The 17679-nt window shown below is 48.2% G+C and overlaps 7 protein-coding genes across 7 annotated transcripts; 4 read left to right on the forward strand and 3 right to left on the reverse strand.

The window, feature by feature from the left end:
* Positions 1-1739: 1739 nt before the first annotated feature.
* On the forward strand, positions 1740-3230 carry N7473_000809 (N amino acid transport system protein; the record flags this gene model as incomplete). The annotated part of the gene is made up of 2 exons (XM_057146749.1): positions 1740-3116; positions 3174-3230. 2 exons carry the CDS (start codon positions 1740-1742, stop codon positions 3228-3230), a joined length of 1434 nt encoding a protein of 477 aa, XP_057014635.1.
* Positions 3231-5476: 2246 nt separating this feature from the next.
* On the forward strand, positions 5477-6512 carry N7473_000810 (fungal specific transcription factor domain-containing protein; the record flags this gene model as incomplete). Its single annotated transcript, XM_057146750.1, has 3 exons — positions 5477-5502; positions 5577-5961; positions 6012-6512. The coding sequence occupies 3 exons, from the start codon at positions 5477-5479 to the stop codon at positions 6510-6512; spliced, it is 912 nt and encodes a 303-aa protein (XP_057014636.1).
* Positions 6513-6969: 457 nt separating this feature from the next.
* On the reverse strand, positions 6970-8313 carry N7473_000811 (putative erythromycin esterase; the record flags this gene model as incomplete). Its single annotated transcript, XM_057146751.1, has 1 exon — positions 6970-8313. The coding sequence occupies one exon, from the start codon at positions 8311-8313 to the stop codon at positions 6970-6972; it is 1344 nt and encodes a 447-aa protein (XP_057014637.1).
* Positions 8314-8706: 393 nt separating this feature from the next.
* N7473_000812 (uncharacterized protein) lies at positions 8707-10038 on the forward strand (the record flags this gene model as incomplete). Its single annotated transcript, XM_057146752.1, has 3 exons — positions 8707-9547; positions 9629-9892; positions 9986-10038. 3 exons carry the CDS (start codon positions 8707-8709, stop codon positions 10036-10038), a joined length of 1158 nt encoding a protein of 385 aa, XP_057014638.1.
* A 215-nt stretch (positions 10039-10253) lies between these two features.
* Positions 10254-11538, reverse strand: N7473_000813 (putative inositol phospholipid biosynthesis protein Scs3; the record flags this gene model as incomplete). Its single annotated transcript, XM_057146753.1, has 2 exons — positions 10254-10355; positions 10447-11538. The coding sequence occupies 2 exons, from the start codon at positions 11536-11538 to the stop codon at positions 10254-10256; spliced, it is 1194 nt and encodes a 397-aa protein (XP_057014639.1).
* Positions 11539-13008: 1470 nt separating this feature from the next.
* Positions 13009-14942, forward strand: N7473_000814 (class I SAM-dependent methyltransferase). Its single transcript, XM_057146754.1, has 12 exons — positions 13009-13038; positions 13096-13348; positions 13416-13447; positions 13507-13560; positions 13645-13651; positions 13706-13750; positions 13808-13843; positions 13898-14016; positions 14070-14095; positions 14160-14190; positions 14248-14602; positions 14652-14942. The coding sequence occupies exons 2-12, from the start codon at positions 13304-13306 to the stop codon at positions 14883-14885; spliced, it is 984 nt and encodes a 327-aa protein (XP_057014640.1). The 5' UTR covers positions 13009-13038; positions 13096-13303; the 3' UTR covers positions 14886-14942.
* Positions 14943-15175: 233 nt separating this feature from the next.
* Positions 15176-16681, reverse strand: N7473_000815 (uncharacterized protein; the record flags this gene model as incomplete). The annotated part of the gene is made up of 1 exon (XM_057146755.1): positions 15176-16681. One exon carries the CDS (start codon positions 16679-16681, stop codon positions 15176-15178), a length of 1506 nt encoding a protein of 501 aa, XP_057014641.1.
* Between the last annotated feature and the right edge of the window lie 998 nt (positions 16682-17679).

A 17679-nucleotide genomic window follows, 5' to 3' on the forward strand; every position in this document is an offset into this window, starting at 1 on the left:
TCAGGTGTTGACGCAGACAAGAATACTTGAATTATTGAAGACTCGCGTTGGATGAACCATGATGGAGGAGGTACGGAGTAGTGAAAGAGAGAGTTCACCGCAAGGGTGGGCTGTTGATTCAGAAAACAAACCGTGGTGTTACCCTATTGCTCGTGTCGCTTGGCTGACATGAACAACTTTAGGAAAGCCATTAGATTGGCATGGCTCACCTTCGCCTTTTACACAAGGGCCGTTTTCTCGTATAAGATGACGAATCAGCCGGCCTTCTTTTAGTGCCTGAATAGCGCCACACTAGCCGGAGTGGATATTCCACCCATCCCACAACATCATCCGGCATGAACTTACTGTACCTTTGTCACTTTAGTGGGCATGAGTTGGACCCCTCGCTCTTTAACCTGCCGACCACAACGCGTGGCCCTCCCGCTGGCGGACCTCTCCTTGTACGAATCATGGCATCGGATATGCAGCAGGAGGGGCATCGATCAGCTCCCAAATTTGATCTATACACTAGATGTGCTCTCGCCTTTGACCAGCGGCACGATTGATTCTATCGTAGGTGACATACTGTACGTGGTCCAAGTAAATAGATGCATGTTTAACGCGGTATTTCCGCGATTCCGGGCCAGCAGTAGATAAACAAACACCTTTGAGGTTAACCTATGCCCCTCGACTATGCATCGCTCAAACCCCGTTCCTGAAGGGCAAAGTAGAGCGTATGCTCCTTTTGCATGCCCATATAGTATATTTCTTTTGAAACTCCTTCCATACCTCCGGTTGTCTAATGCATCCCCGATGTTGTGGTTGAATATATACTAAGCTGCGATTTTTAATTTGTTTAAAATTGCGCACTGTGACTCTCGTGATCATGAGGAGGCAGTTTAGCCTATATTCAAACGAGCCTAGTGGTTTGGAGCCTCTAGCAAGACGATCTGCACTCTTCATGATAGAATTGACGGTGTCCTGACCGGCCCGGCAGCCGCAACTATTGATTCTTTCGGAAGGGCTTACACAGGGAGCCTGATCCTTCAGGTACGCGAGCATCTAAAAAGATTGGTTGGAAGATATGAAGAATGGCCGGTATAAATAAAAGTTCCGTCTATTCCACCAAAGTAGAGTCTAGAAAATCCACCCATCATCCTTTTTGTTCATTCTAGGCTATCGGCTATCATTATTATCATTTGAAGTGTCACACAATTGGAAAACCTTTCAACAGTCGACTTGGCAGTCCAAAAATGTGAGTCAAGGCAGCTTGCACGATTTGACTAAGAAAAACCATGTGAACCAATGAAGGCAATTCATGTAGTGGGGCATGATCGCCGCTAGGCCAATCAAAGCCACTTACGTCGTAATGTGGATCTATAGAAATCTGCAGCGCGGATCATGCAAATTTCACATCGAGAATCGAGAACCCCCGCAAGAAAGGAACGAGGAGAAAGTTTCCTGATCTTTGAGATATCGTCTCTGCAAATACTGATTTCGACTGTGCCACATACGTGACTTATCGACACCGTGGATTTGGTAAAACGATCTGAATCCTCAACATTGCGCAGATTCAATTAGTCACCGGGCGAAGTTTCAAGAATTGAGATCAAATCGCCAGTTCGGAGCTAGCTACTGTCGGTCTCCTCAGTGACACACGAGACTTGACAGCTTCTCCGCATCTAAAACGCCCAATTGGAGTTTCTCGTACTCCGTCTTGGAATGTCACTGTGTACATGCGGAGATAACAAATGAGCATCATGAGCGACCCTGAGAATGTGGCACATGCGGCCACAAATGTGCCACAAGCCGAATCGCAAGTGAAGAAGGCAACTATGAAAGAATCCAACTCGCCTGCGCCGTTTCCAACTTCGGATGTCAAAGATTACGATCTGAGCGAGGCCGAACAACAGATTACGGCTGCTGGCGAAGCTAAATATAGTCGTTTATCTTGGAAACAGCTCACTTTGATGCTGATTGTCGATGCTATTGCATTGGGTGCTCTCTCTATTCCCCAGGCCTTCGCGACCCTAGGCATGATCGCCGGCGTTGTTTGCTGTGTCGGCATCGGGTTGATCGCGGTTTATACGTCGTGGATTATTGGCAAGGTCAAGCTGGCCTTCCCTTCTGTGCAACATTATGGAGATGTGGGAGGCTTGTTGCTGGGCCGGGTCGGTTACGAAGTCTTCTCTGCGGTGTTCGTGATCCAGCTCATCTTCGTTGTCGGCTCGCACTGCCTAACCGGTACAATTGCTTTTGCTACTATAACAGAGAGCACTATCTGTTCTCTCGTGTTTGGTATCGTCTCTGCGATTATTTTGTTCCTTTTTGCAATTCCTTCCTCTTTTGCCGACATCACGATTCTCGGTTACATCGATTTTGCCTCTATTCTCATCGCTATTGGCATCACGATCATCGCGACAGGTATTCAGGGGAGCAATTCGCCAGGCGGTCTTGCTACGGTAGATTGGTCTGCTTATCCAAAGGAGAATGTGACATTTACGGAAGCTTATGTTGCTATCGGAGATATTGTCTTCGCATATTCGTTTGCCACGTGCCAATTCTCCTTTATGGAGGAGATGCATACTCCTACGGATTTCACCAAGTCAATTTGGGTTTTGGGATTGATTGAAATCATCATTTACACCGTCACTGGAGCTACCATTTATGCATTCGTTGGGCCTGGAGTACAGTCACCGGCCATTCTTTCGGCTGGAACCACAATAAGCCGAATTGCCTTTGGCGTGGCTTTGCCAGTCATCTTCATCTCTGGCTCGATTAATGCGATTGTTGTCGGACGATTGGTTCACGGTCGAGTTTACAAAAACAGCGTGATTCGGTATATCAACACCCCCAAAGGTTGGATGACTTGGATCCTTTTAGTGGCCATTATCACTATCATCGCCTGGATTATCGCTGAAGCTATCCCTTTCTTCACGGACTTGCTCTCCATTATCTCGGCGCTTTTCACATCCGGCTTCTCATTCTACCTCCCTCCAATCATGTGGTTGGTACTTCTTTGCAAGGGAAAATGGGTTTCAAAGGAAAATCTGCCATTTGCTGTCATCAATTTCCTGGTCTTCCTTATGGGCCTGGCAGTACTGGTCTGTGGTCTATACTCGAGCATTGACGATATTGTGAGTTTCCAATTGTGAAAACAATTCAAAGGAACATCTTGCTAACGCCATACACAGCGCAACTCCTATCGCACAGGGAGTGTTCGGAGTCCTTTCAGCTGTTCCCAAACGTGATATTTCTTGGTAGTGTTTAGAGCGGAAGCACTTCATTCTGCATACTGGGAGATTTTGCGATGTCCAGCTGCAAAAAGGCATACGGTTTAAAATTATTGTAAGATACTCATGCGAAGAATTGAGAGATTTCGAATTATTGTACCAGCCCTATCTAAGGAAGAGAAGCGAACAAATCAACAACGGAAATCGCTTTTCCGAGGGCTTTTCCGGTTGGATAAAAACCCGATCTTGGCATGAGGCCTACTAACTATCTATGCCGTGGCGATTAGAATAATTGGAAGTAAGGCTGGAGGGCTGTCTGTCTTTTGTATTATCTCGCAAGAATGCATAAAATGCATGAGGATACATAGCTCCTAGTGTACATACAACATTAGAGGCAAGTATAGTTCGATTTATGCATATCTAATGCCCAGCTTTTTAGCCAGCTAAGGTCATAAAATCCGGTGGGGAGCTCGAAAAGTTTATGTACTTCGCACAAGATCCTTAGTCGAATGCATACTAATGGTAAAAATTGTTGTGGACTTGAACATCCTGGTGTGTCAGCTTGGAAAAGGTGGCTGGAAATGAAAGCCAGTCCATAGTGGCAATATGGCCACACCCCTGTTTGCGGGGTACGCCAGACTCAAGATCCCCCGGCTTCTATCCGGAATTTTCTCCCTAAAATCACTGCTGATACGCAATTCATACCCACATACTATTTGAAAATATCCAAAAGCACCGCGAGCTAGGAGAGATGCCCGACACATACCCGAACAAGCGCCGCCGTGGCAAAGAGCGTGTTCGAGTTACTCGGGCATGCGACATATGCAAAAGGTACGGATTAGTAAACCGCTAGGGCACGATTGCTGTACTAAATCCAACCCCAGGAGGAAGCTTCGCTGCTCTGGAACACTTCCATGCTCACTTTGCGTTCGGTCGACGGAAAAATGTGAATACAATGCCGGCTATAGGAGAGGTAGGATCCCACATATTCCGGTCATTGACCAAGACGCAATCATCGGTTTGCATTCTCCAACTACCACACCTGGTCGAGCCGCGCTGGATAAAAATGTCGATCAAGTCCTGGGAAAAGTAAGAAAGATGCAAGCCGAATCGAGTCCTCCCGAGCACACCAGTGTCCAACTGGACATGCAATTGATTCGTGGACACGAGACTGAGCTTTCTACTGGGTTGACGGAGAGTGTCAGCCCAGACGTCAGATTTTCTTTGCCACAATCGCACCACTTGCAGGCTTCAACTGACACGCCTGCTCTTCCAATGACGTCTGATTCACCACGGGCGACCACGTCATCTCGCAACTCTCCAGAGCCAGATGAAACTGATTTGGAGGGACACTATGTGGGGGCATCCTCAGGAGTCTCATTTCTACTCCGTGTCCAAAAAAGGCTTCATGAGAATTTCAGGATCTCTGCCACTGAGACAATATTCAATTTCGGAGACGCTCCTCTACCCACATGCGACCCTCATTTCTTAGTACTGCCACCGATTCGCGAGGCGAAAGTGCTCGTTGATCGATATTTCGACTTTTCATTCCCTACTCATCGCTTTCTCCATCAAAGGACAGTCGAGGCCTGGCTCCAAGATTTCTATTCTGGGGTAAATGAAACGAGCAACTTTGTCGATCGGGCAGTCAAAGCTGTCATTTTGATGGTTCTAGCACAGGGAAAGCAATACCTGGCTGAGAACGATGGATTGGTTGGGGAGTCAGTGAAAAGGTAAGGTGCCGTGCCTCAGACTTTGGTTCTGTGCAAGAGTGCGCAGTATACCTACTGCATACCGAGCTTGTCTAACTAATTACAGTAATGTTTATTTTGCAGCCTCAGAGAACCACCTATTGTCCGAGAAGGGTGCAATAAAACTTACAAGCATTCAAGCCCGACTGGCACAGTGCTTCTATCTGTTATCGGAATCCAGAATCAATCATTGCTGGAGCCTTTTTGGAACCACTGCTCGTCTGGCCCTTGCCATTGGACTGAACCGACGCAGACGGCGCTACATGATAACAGACTACGTGGTAGAAGAATGTAGGAAAAGAGTGTTTTGGTGTGCGTATAGTCTGGACAATCTTTTGAGTGCTGCGCTCGGCCGTCCCAGGATATTTCACGACGAAGATATCGATCAAGTAAGACCCTTTTTTCTGTGACGTCCTAGTCTAACATTTTATCAAGGAACTCCCGGCTTGTGCGAATGATTCCCAAATACTGCGACATGAAATTCTCCCCCCAGAATCCCAAAGGCAAAGCATTATGCTTGCTTCTATTTTCCACGCCAAGTAAGCAAATTGGTGGGAAGCATTTGAAGGTAAACACTGACATATCGGACCTCGAGACTTTCAAAAATACTTAGTGGGATCCTCAGGGAGCTTTACGGAATACAACGGAAACCTCTGGATGTACAGGTGGAAATTGCGCGGAAATACGGCGCCGATCTAATTCAGTGGAGGAGAGACATTGGTGCATTTATCGACACGCCCAATATTGAGCTCCTTCAAGTGACCTACCAAAGGCAATACACCGTTTTGAACTTTGCATTCGCTCACGCACAAATCCTCCTTTACAGGCCATTTGTCCTAAGGAATCTTGCATCCGTTGGCAAGGGAACGGTCCAGGACAGTTCTCATCTGCGCACCTTGAGTGAAGAGAACATCAAAAAGTGCCTACAGGCTGCGACAAGAATCTTGGAAATATTCCAAATCCTTTGCAGAACAAGGCGCATGTACAAATCCTTTTTTGTAAGTCTACAATGTCCCCTATCTCCCGAACTCGATTAACAATCACATAGTTCACTCACTACTATGTTTTCAGCGCTATTGTGGTTTTATATGTCTCGGTCATTCAAAATTGGATGAACCTCGACTTTGAGCCTATACATAATCTGCGGATAGGAGAGGAGGCACAGAGAGAGCTCGCAAAATGTGGCACACAGGCGTCTTTCCCTCAGCGATACGTCGTCGTTTTGGAGGAATTAAGACAAGAAGCAAAACGGATCATGAATCAAACCAGAGGCCGACAAGATCCGTCAATTGTGACATTGAAGGTGCATGAACAACTTTCCGAACCAAGTTTTACGCCATCTTCAGAGCCATTCAATCAGGTTGGGGCCACGTTTACGGCTCCCCTGTATCACTCAAGCACGGGTGGATGGGCGAACGAAGCAGTCGAAGATACAACTCCTGACTCACACTTTGCTGATGTGACTGGATGGGGCGACTTCGATTCTCTCGTGCTTACAGGGCTTGGGGAGCTCGGCCATTTTTTTTCTGACAATCACCTAGGAGCATAGGGAGAGGAATGAGACATCCCGTCAAGAGAGGTTGATACATGTGGGTATCCTCTCCAGTGGTATCAAAGTAAGGTGTGTGTTAGTGTACTAAGATTTTCAATATTCACGAATAAGTATGACGGGTACGATGAGATATTGTAAGATAGCGACAAGTCTTGTCGTCTGTACCCAGTCATCCTTTTTTTCAAAGTTCCAGCTATTTTTCACCGCTGTTATGCTGGCGTTGTCGCCAGAAGCTATAATCTGTGTCTATGACTACCTGGATAGGGCCTACTGAGATGGCTTCTAAAAGGCTGAAAAACGAACTAAGTTCGAGCCGTCTTGCAAAGCGACCGCGCCTGAAAGTGATGTCCGAATACCTCCCAATGTTTAATCAGCGCGTGCTTGCTTTTCCGGAAGCAGTGATACTTTTCCTCGACTCTGGACTAAATCATCAAGATCAAAATTCGTGATAAAATTAAAGCCCAAATGGATACGTCTCTTCTTTACCGAGGGCTGTGACGGGCTGGATGATCTCGAGGGGTTTAACCGCCGCTGTGCGATCAAACCAGATGTAGCCGTCAAATTGTTTATGCAGTTGAGCTTGTGAATAGTGCGACATTCTTTCGGTATCAGGACGGTATATGACACCGATGAACCTCTCAAGGCGATTTTCTTTAGCGAGCGCAGCCCGCAGAGTCGGGTCCATGTGCTCTTGGCGAAGGTCTAGAAGGAAACGAGGGACTCCAGTGTTATGAGCCACGATTTCCCAACTGTCCTTCCTCGAAGGATTGACAGACATGACTTCCATATCTTCATCCCACTCGTGTGCAGCCGCAACAGTGCCGGTGTGGGTTCCACATCCAAGGATGGCGACATTTTCACGGCCCAGTCGCTCTCGACATAGCTGGCCAATGTTGACTTCATTCCGACGACTTCCCATGCTGGTAAATCGAGCATCACCAACGTGGGAGTTGTGGGCCCAAACCACTGCCTTGTTTAATGGACGGTGATGTAGGATACGCTGCAAAGTGTCGACCATGTGGGTATCTCTGAGCGTCCAAGACGTAGCTGAGCTCCAGTACATCGACTTGTAGTACTGCTCGGAATCTCGAATAAGGAACGCGTTCTGCGAGGAACTCTGGTATTCCTCGCCGTCATGTGGATCAGACTCTATGTATTTCAGTCTATTGGCGAGGACATCTCGTAACATCTTCACCACTTGAGGCTCACAGTCCTCCATTCCACGTATGGCAGCCAGGCCATATGCAGAGGGGTCTTCAACCCAACGTTCCAGGCAACCGTAGCGTTTTCGCGCATTTTTACCGGCGTCCGGATCGACTCGGTCAAGATACTCAATCACCGCACGGATCGACGAACCCATGCTATATAAGTCGAGTCCGTAGAAGCCGGCACGCTTCTCAGGTGGCTGGGTGCTGTTATAGTCACGCATCCACTCGACAAATTCCTGCATCTCGCGATTGCGCCACATCCAAGTCGGGAATCGCTTGAAGGGTTCGAAGCCCTTTGCCTTGCCTCCAATTTGGGCCTTAGGACCGGGTCTCAAACGAACATATCGGTCGATGGCTTCAGAATCCGACCAGTCCGCTTCCACGGCGACGATCGTGTAGCCGTGTTCTTTGATCATCCGCTTTGTAATCTCCGCACGCGCATAATAGAACTCGGATGTGCCGTGACTCCCATCTCCGAGGAGCATCACTTGTTTATCCGCAAACGAGTCGAAGTGGGATGCGAAGGTCTCATCCCCAATCTCCGGGAGAGGTTTTACAGCCTGGTTGAATAACTCTTGTAGCTGTGCCATGGATGTCGAGATACGTCGCAGAGATATTGAGCGCATGAAATGAACCGTTGAGGAGCGAGATGTACAGATTCATCTTTGAACATTTCACTGTGCAATAATTTGCCATTCTGATAGAGCAATGCTGGTAACTCCCGTCCAAGTGAGATCACATCCGAGTAAATGCGGAGTCATCATGACTTCACGTCACCGCAGCCGCCGCAAATCCAAACCACAGCTCTCGTCCAACCGAGCAACGGCTTTCTGCCACTCGATGATGTTATAGATTGACAATGCCGGCAAAGCATTTCAATGACTCTTAGCCGTAACTCCGTTGTTCGCAGTCTATTAAACATTCCATTTACCAGATCAGCACTAACTGTTCTGTTTCCAAACCCCTCAAGAAGCGTCACCAACATGGCCCTTCCGATTAGCAGTCCATCGCCAAAAGTAGGCCGATTCCAACAGGCCATGGAGTCAGTATATGGCAACTTTAGCGATATAACAGAGCCTGAGAGTTGGACTCCGCCTCCAGGATCGGGTGGTCATCGTGGCCGATATCTATGGACCGACGCATTCGGGGTGGTCAACCTGTTGACCATGCATAAAGAGTACCTTCGAGTAGGCGACAAATCCTGTCAAGATGATCGCTATCTGGTTATGGCGCGTCGACTAATCGAAACGGTTCACAACGTCCTGGGTCGGACACGAGATGGGCGATCGCGATTACCAGGAGCCACAGACCAGAACCCTCTTGGGGGCGGATTGCGGATTGGAAAGACTAGCGATACTGGGCCTGACTGCGATGGACAATACCACCATTACTTGACCGTGTGGATGTTTGCGCTTAACCGAATGGCGATAGCATCGGGCGACATGAAGTATAACAGACTGGCCGTGCAATTGGCTCGCGCCATTCACCCAAAGTTCTTCGTCGATCGCAAGGCTGCACGTCCACACATGATCTGGAAGATGTCTATGGATTTATCCAGGCCACTAGTGAACTCGGAGGGCAATCTTGATCCCATAGATGGATTCGTCACCTTCCGGCTGCTTCAAGCGACGGCGGCAGCAGCAGGTGATGGGGATGTCTTGGAAGAAGAGATATCCGACTACAGGCGAGTGATGGACCGCAAGGGGCCACATTTCGTCTCCAAGGATCCATTGGACTTGGGCATGACTTTGTGGACGGCACACTGGTTCTCCGAGACGGAGAGCTGGGCATCAACCCTTGTCACAAGGTGTTTTGAACAGCTATGTGAGTTTATTCCTGGGCTTCTATGGTCATATTGAGTATCGACCTAGATCATGGAAAGTGCTAATAACCTCATCCGTGAAGACGATTTGTTTGAAATTAACAGGTATTTTGAACGCAGCATCAAGTTTCGCTTGGCTTTCCGGGAATTTGGAACATGTATGGGGCTTCAATGTGAATCAGAGCAGACTGGAGAAAAGGAACGAGCAGTTGATTTCAAGAGTTGGTCAGATGCGATCATTGTCGCATGGGATCCTTATATGGAACTCTCCGCCTCGGTAGCTCTGACCCCAGCAGACCTACGGCCCATCACTCGTGTGATGTATGCCTCGGCTTTAATTCCAGGTGGTAAGTGGCCTGAGCCATCTATATTATGCAGTTCACAGTTCAGCCAAGACTCGCTCCGCACTCGACGTTCGTACTGACGCATTCCCTCTATAGCCTTTTGTTCGGGGTACTTCGGCCCTGAATTAAAATCCAAGGGGGTCATCTAGTTAGCGGCGACCGCATAGGCAGATAGAAATGACGTCTGAATGACGATGAATAATAGCTTGATGAAGAATAATCTTTATGAAGAACGTCCTGCATGCAACGCAGATGTATGATCGCAAAGCCCACCGTAAATGCACGATCGTGTGTATAGGACCAATGCCATCTATCGCCGAATAAAATATGTACAAGCACCAGAACAGAGTATCCGAATGCTTTTCTATAGCCCTGGAACGCCCACAATATCCCTCCACGGTGTGAGTCTTCTCGGGAGTATGTAGATGACATACACAGAGGTTAGAGCAACGATCAACCCGGACCACTATAAGGCAGAGATGGTCAGCATAATATACAGGTCAAACCCACAGCAGCCGAGTCGCAAATTCAATCATGAGCCTTGGAGAAAAACTCACCTTTTCTAGCCAGGTATGGAACCAGATGGCTGTCATGAAGAGCATCCACCAGCCTAGTCCAACAACACCCCAGACCAGACGTAATGACCATTTTCTCGCCAACCCGGAGTCGGTTTCGTCATTCATAAGCCCAGAAACGACAGGACCGCTCGCCTTGCGTTCACGCGCACTGTCTCCATCAGCCCGCGTGGGTGCCGAAAACGCAGAGAATGCCCCGGCACCAACAGCTTCATGAGCCAGGAATGCCGTCGCCAGCACCAGCATGAAAACATGACCACTGATATCGTGACCACCTCTCCAGGCTCCCCCGGCCGCTTTACAGGCTGCAGCAGAGAACAGGGTCTCTACCTGGGCAGAGGGACTCCCACCCAATTCCATTTTTCCTGCCCGCTCCATCACCTCTTCACATTTTCCGCCCGTAACGACAAAGCTGCGATCAATGATCGCGGGACCAAAGAACCATTGCGTCATCAAGTACCATATCGTGGTCGCGATTGCATAGCGTAGGAAGGCTTGGAGGGCACGCCGGACTCGAGTTTGTTGTTGCGCCTGGGAGAGCGAGGATGAGGCGCGGTACACGGGTTGGAAGAGGAGTAGTGAGACGAAGGCAACAGTGGTCCACAGCCATCCGATTTTCACGAAGTAGAGATTGAAAATGTTATTCTTTCGGGCAAAGTAGTTGACGGGATTCTCGGAGAGATGAAGGTCAGCGGCGAGCGAAGGTGCAAGAGGGGCGGCCGACTTCGGCAGGCGTAAGGAGGACTCTCTAGTAGCACGAGCTACGGGTGATATCACTGAGAATAAGGATCCCAATAGCAGAGTTGCTGGGTATATGAGGAGAGCGGCCGGGGACGGAGCAGGACGAGTGGGTGTGGCCATGGTTGTAGGTGCAGAGACCCCAGGCTTGCGGGTGTCTCTCACGTCAGGTTTTGCGACTGCAGTTATTGCTGAGGTGTAAGAAGTGTCGAGATAGTGACAGCGGGCATAGATGTCACAATTGGGAGGACCGAAAGCAGGATTGACGAGGGAATTGAGCGTCTTGACAGCTGGACGGAGGGATGACATCAACTTCGCCTGCCGAGGCACTAACATTTTATGCCTTCAAAATCAGGCAGCAACCTTCTGAATCCTGTCTAGAGTTGAAGATTCTAATACCATAGAGTCATAGAGCAACAGAGACTATGTAGTAATAAACAGATATGCTAGCCAATACAGACATACATTCCCTCAAAGAAGTTGTATTATCTACTTAGCTCAACTTTCTACGCTTATCATTAAACAGCTTTAGGCAACCGGCACGAAGTGATATCAATCTTTGTTGAAAGGTGTCTGCAAGAAGACAACAAATGACCTATGTTACATAGAATCATGACAAGATGTTTGCACTTATGTGCTTTCTATGCATATGCTGTACGAGATGTATGTCTTCATGGAATAATGTGTAGTATAGTAGCTGCGAGGCATAGAACTCGGATTCTTTCCAGATATTGAGCTAGCCATCCTAAGCTAGCTATGTGTAGAGTACTCAATACCTACAGTAGTGTACCGTTATTGATGTGCTGGCGAGGCTTTTTAAGTTCAAGGCGTTGATGTGTCAATGCATTCTAGAACGTCTTTCCGGAGATTTTTTCCTTCCAGGTGTCCTGCTTTCGATGAGCCTATGAAGCTTGTTCCCTGAGATAGATACTTTTAAAGATTGAATCAAGATAGTCATGTGGACCAGTTGAATTTACAAAATGTGATATCAAGAAGGATTAACGTTAAACCCAAGGCATCGACAAAGCATCTACTGTAGTTGATCCCGCCCGAACACGTGACGCTGCATACAATGAGGCCTCCTGAAGCATTCATCACTTCTGATGTTGGGTAAAATTTTTCCAAAATCTACGGAGAATTTTTCCGCAAAGCTCAGAAACCGCACATGTACTTGACTATTTTTCTGTTCTTTGGCCAAGCCTCGCTCAACTCTTCAAGAGCGGGACCAGAATTTGTACGGTGATCGGAATCCGAGGACTTCATCTCCGCTTTGAGTGGCAACCACCCGGACTGCTGGGTTCGCTTCTGCATGCCCATTCCGTGGCCAACACCACACCGTATTCAGGCCCAGCCCATGAATTCGCAACCAGCCTGGTCAATTTGATTCTCGTTGCTCAATGAAATGGCCGTTGAGAAGCTCTATACCAGCATCAATCAAAAGAGCTTAGCCTGCTGGATCGCCCTGACTCTGCACCAATGAGGTGCTGGGGTGCTATTCAATATATTCAACACGCAGACCTCACCTACCCTCCGTGTGGAGTACATTAGCTCCCGCGGACCAGGGCACGAGAAGAATGGAAGGAAGAAATGAGTCGCATTCGCCTGTGGTACCCAAGTCAACCCGTTGTATCGCAGCCTTCTTGACCCATTGCAACTTGCAAGTGCCCCACAACGGTCGGCGATTGGACAAGAAATGGGGCCTCCTTCCCTGGCCCTGCGGATCAGCACACAGTTGGGCTAATCACCGCGGCGCATTTCAATGCCCACCAGCGGTCGACTCCTTCCTTGAGTGCTCACTAATGCCCGTGAGAGCCTTTCCCAGGTCTGAACCAAACTGTCGGGACGGCACTCCCTCGTTGAGAGAACCATCAAGGAGCACTAACCGATGGACAGTGCAACAAATTCTGAATAACACCGGACCCGACACTTCGGCACCCTAAAAAGCTGTCGTGAAGCTGGAGGGGTCATAAGACTCCAGTTGGGGTGGCTGTTGGCCACTGCATTCCTCCGTTTTCTTACACCCTTCGCTCCTTCCCTAATCGCCAATTTTTTGAAATTGATCTACCAGAAGTCTCGCGCTCATCGTCCTGCGCCGCGTGGGATGCACCACGACATGCAACATGGCTCGGACGCCATCGAGCCCGATGTTAGTGCTGCTCGGAGATGTGGGGGAGATGATTCCTCATTTCAGTGCTAATCTATCTCGCGCATAGTCCTTGGAGGTCGATTCAACATACGCCGAGTCGTAAGTGTAGGGTGTGGCAAGAAGATGTGTCCGTCTATCTGCGCTGACTCTCCGATAAGGTTGGGTGACGCAAGCTATACCACAAGTATCACATCAACTGCACTAAATTATCAGTACGTTCTTCCCCGCAATAAAAAAAAAATCGAAGAGCAAAGTCCATTTTTTTCTTATTCTGCGAGACATAACTGACTAGTCAGATATGAGGTAATTACCATACGATGATGCCGCCATCAGACCTTCTTGCTTAGTAGTTTCTAGAACGGTCGCAGATACCACTCCTACCATGAAGGCGAATATATCCTGGTAGGTCAATCTCGATGGATCTTCGGCTGATCAATCTGATCTAATTTCTCGCACTAGCCCAACGATGAGCGAGAACAAGACCGTCTTGATCTGGTTAGTGCTTATTATCCTCGTCGATCTGGCTTTGAACTAATGTGGCGATGGCAGAGTCACCACATTTATTTGATGCTCCTCAAAGGGGAGCTTCAACTCGCTCCAATAAGAAGCCCAAGGAGGGTTCTAGATCTTGGTACAGGCACGGGGATATGGGCGATCGATTTTGCCGAGTAAGGTCCATCTCTTACAAGTCACGCGTTGTATCACTACTAACTCGCTCCAGCGAACATCCGGAAACAGAAGTAATTGGTATGAGATTTCTCGTACATGGGAATTACGCTGGAATAAGGATATTTCGACTAATCCGATGCAGGAATCGATTTGAGTCCCATTCAACCATCATGGTACATATCCATATCTCACGTTCTCATATCTCCACATGATTCTGATATCGCGTTCAGGGTACCGCCAAATTGTCGCTTTGAAATTGACGATTTTGAACAACCGTGGTCATACAGCCAACCGTTCGACTTCATCCATGGACGCGAGCTAGAGGGTGCTATCCGCAATCACGACACATTATTCCAACAAGCCTTCCAGTATTTGAATCCAAATGGATGGTTTGAAATGTCCACGATCGAAGTCAATACCTATTCCGATGACGATACCCATCTCAAAGCAACGAATATGCTCGAGAGTGTAACGCAATTACACGCAGGATCAAAGATGTTCGGAAAGGAAATGGCATCCGTCTTCACCTGGAAAGAGAAGATGGAGAAGGCCGGGTTCATTAACGTCAGAGAAGAAATTTTCAAGGTAACAGTTCCAGATCCCTCATGAAAATACCGTGCTAACCTCGATATAGCTTCCACAAAGTCCGTGGCCCAAGGATCCCAAGCTGAAAGAGCTGGGACGATATCATCAACTTAACATGTTGGAGGCTATGCCCACTTACAGTTATGCGCTATTCACACGCATGCTTGGATGGGATCGAATAGGGATCGAAGCGCTTTTGGCAGGTGTCCGCCACGAACTAAAGGATTTGTCGAACCATTTGTATTCAAAAGTACATATGGTGTATGGGCAAAGACCAGAATGACTTTTATCATGGCTCCAAGATGTACATAAAATTAATCCAGAGCAACGAAAATCTACCCATTTTCTAAATTGAAGGCCTCGATTTCATGACATACAGTAGATTGAAACTTCCTAAAACGTGAAAATGGCTATCAAATGATGCAAGAGAATTGATTTGGGCTTGAAGCCCCAGCGCTCACAGCTATGACACAAAGGGATATAATAATACTCCAACCCGGAACTCCATGCTAACAGGAATGTGGCTTCATGGTATCGGCAAAAAAACTAAAATTTCGCTGGACAGTGACTGCTTCATTTTGACCTGGTGCTTTCCATACAGGACACGATCTTCGAAAGTGACTCAGATTGCTGCAAGCGAATGCTGTTTCGTGTCTCCTTCCAAGACAATATTTCATTCAGTTCCCTACTTTCATAGGTTGCGTTGGGTGTATCTGGACTTCCCACTAGAGTAAATGACGAATCATCCGGGGTATTCGTAACGATAATTTTGGGTATATTTTTCGCGGTCCATGCAGGTTGTATTTGTACTATGGCTGAGTCGCCGGGAAGCTCTGCAATGAACGGCACGGGCTTTCGTATGATTGTCCCAGATGACGAGGGGAGCGTTGCAGATGAGGAGGGAAGCTCAGCTACTGGAGTTTTGGGCTCCGGAGACATATCACTTGGCAGCTCTGCGACGGGATCGGGCGATGCATCGCTTGAAAGCTCTACAACAGATTTGGCTACCGGCTCTGTAACCCAGAGCTCGGCAGCGGTCTTTGCTGCGGGTTCATGGGCTGGAACCTCTTGAGGTATTTGAAGATTCTCGAGATGATTTAGTACTCGGTCGAGTCGGCACTGGTATCGAACCAAGCGCGATTGCTTTTCCTCGGCACGTCCACGACCTTGAAACTTCCACTGCTTGCGATTTGTCGAACCAATCTTGCCTTTTCCCTTGCGCTTTGCCATATCCAATCGGCATAGCTCAAGAAGAGCGGCCAGTTCACGAGCCGAGTCATCGGCATCGACAATAGTTGAATTGATCCAATTATGTTCAATTTCCCCTAGTTGAGTTGACTTGGAATCCCTCATTCGCTTTGCCTTTTGAACTTGGGAGGAAACATGATCGATAAACTTGAGCAATGCCCGAACTTGCTCATCGGGACGTCGCTTTTGCATTGACAGGTCGACTGACAGAGACGAAGTAGCTGTTGAATCGGTACGGGTCTCAGATGGAGATTGTGGAGAGGCGGTAGAGGGGGAGGATATAGAAGACACGGGTGAGGATTGTGATGGTGGTGACGGTGGTGAGCGGTTTGATATCTCGGGTTGCGTTGGCTTGGATGATATCTCGGGTTCCGATGACTTGGAAGTTTCTGGCAAAGATCTGGTTCCTGCTGGTCGAACATCTTGTGGTGATTCTGAAGTTTCTGAGTTCTGAGGGATGTTTGTTGTTGATATACTGCTTAGGTTTGAATTCTGCTCAGCCGGGAGCTTTTTCTGCTCGGTTGGGTGTTCAAGAAGATGCATTTGTTGTAATCGGTCTGTTGACTGGTAGATTTTGTTCGCCGACCGTGCTAACATGCCTGCAGTCGACTGGCGGCACATATGTTTAGAATTTTTCAATGAGTCTGCCGACTTCTGCCAGGTTTCCATGGTGGTTTGATGGCATCGATCCTTCGTGTCGTGCCATGCAGTGGTAGAACGACGCCATACTTCCGTCGTTGACTGCTGCCATTTCGTAGTCGATTGTTGCAATCTGGCTGTAGATTGCTGCCACAGCTCTCCCGGTCGGTTCATTACGCCTGTTGAGCCCATATTGAGGCTTCGATACTTGATGACTGCAATATGAATGTCGAAGAGGGCGAGTCAAGGTAGAAAGCCCCGAGTCGGACTCTGAGCACTCGGTAGTTGTGCTTTGGAAGTCGAGGGCCGGAGTATGAGGTGAGATGGGACTTATATCTTCTTGTTAAGCCATGGCAAACGCAGGAAAATGCCTTGATCTACATCCTAATTCGCATATGATTTGCTTGCTTGCTTCGCTGGCCCCCGGAGTGGGGCGATTAGCTCTGTTTATTGGCAGGTGGCCAGGTGCATCTAATTTACTGGAGGGGGCGATGCTTCAGGTATGCTGTGCGAGCATCGACGATGTTGGTGGCTTTGTGCTGATCGCAGCAGTTGCGCTATGATAAACAAGAATGATTATGAGCGGAGATTGGTTCCTTCGTGCCCTGATGCAGGCATCCACTCTCATCCTGGCACCTGCTTCCTATGCCAACAGAGGTTGGGGCCAAAAACCGTGGATCTCCACTTGAACTGGCACGATTGGCTCCTTCGTATAAACCCGACTGAAGCCATCATCATCCTTCACTGACTGCCAATCTCCTCCTCCACATCACAATTTTTATCAAGGCGGGGTTGTTACGATCGGGATGCCTCACAACGATTGCGTTATCGTCTAGAGTGACTCTGATGAGGGTTGATGATAACTGGTAACTGGCAGCAGAAGATGCAAAGAGTCGGGCGCTAAAAGTCAAACCAAAAGCCCTCGTTTTACCTCGCTGTTCCATGAAGAGATCTTTGTTGACAGATTTGCCTGGCCCCCAATTTTCCGCCGCCGCCACCAAATCAGCCAAGCCCCACGCCATGGGCCTACGTATACTGATAGAGTATACTCATATACTGAGACGATATCTTATAACTATCTCAATCAGGGTGACAAATGGGGTGAGAAATTTGGGCTTCTTTACGGAACTAGATGACCCGCATGAGAGGACATGTTGGATTAAAAGTACAACGGCTATGATTAAAATATC

This window comes from Penicillium subrubescens (genome assembly GCF_028828155.1).
Source record: "Penicillium subrubescens strain IBT 31985 chromosome Unknown utg000001l_segment0_segment0, whole genome shotgun sequence".
Lineage (NCBI taxonomy): Eukaryota > Fungi > Ascomycota > Eurotiomycetes > Eurotiales > Aspergillaceae > Penicillium > Penicillium subrubescens.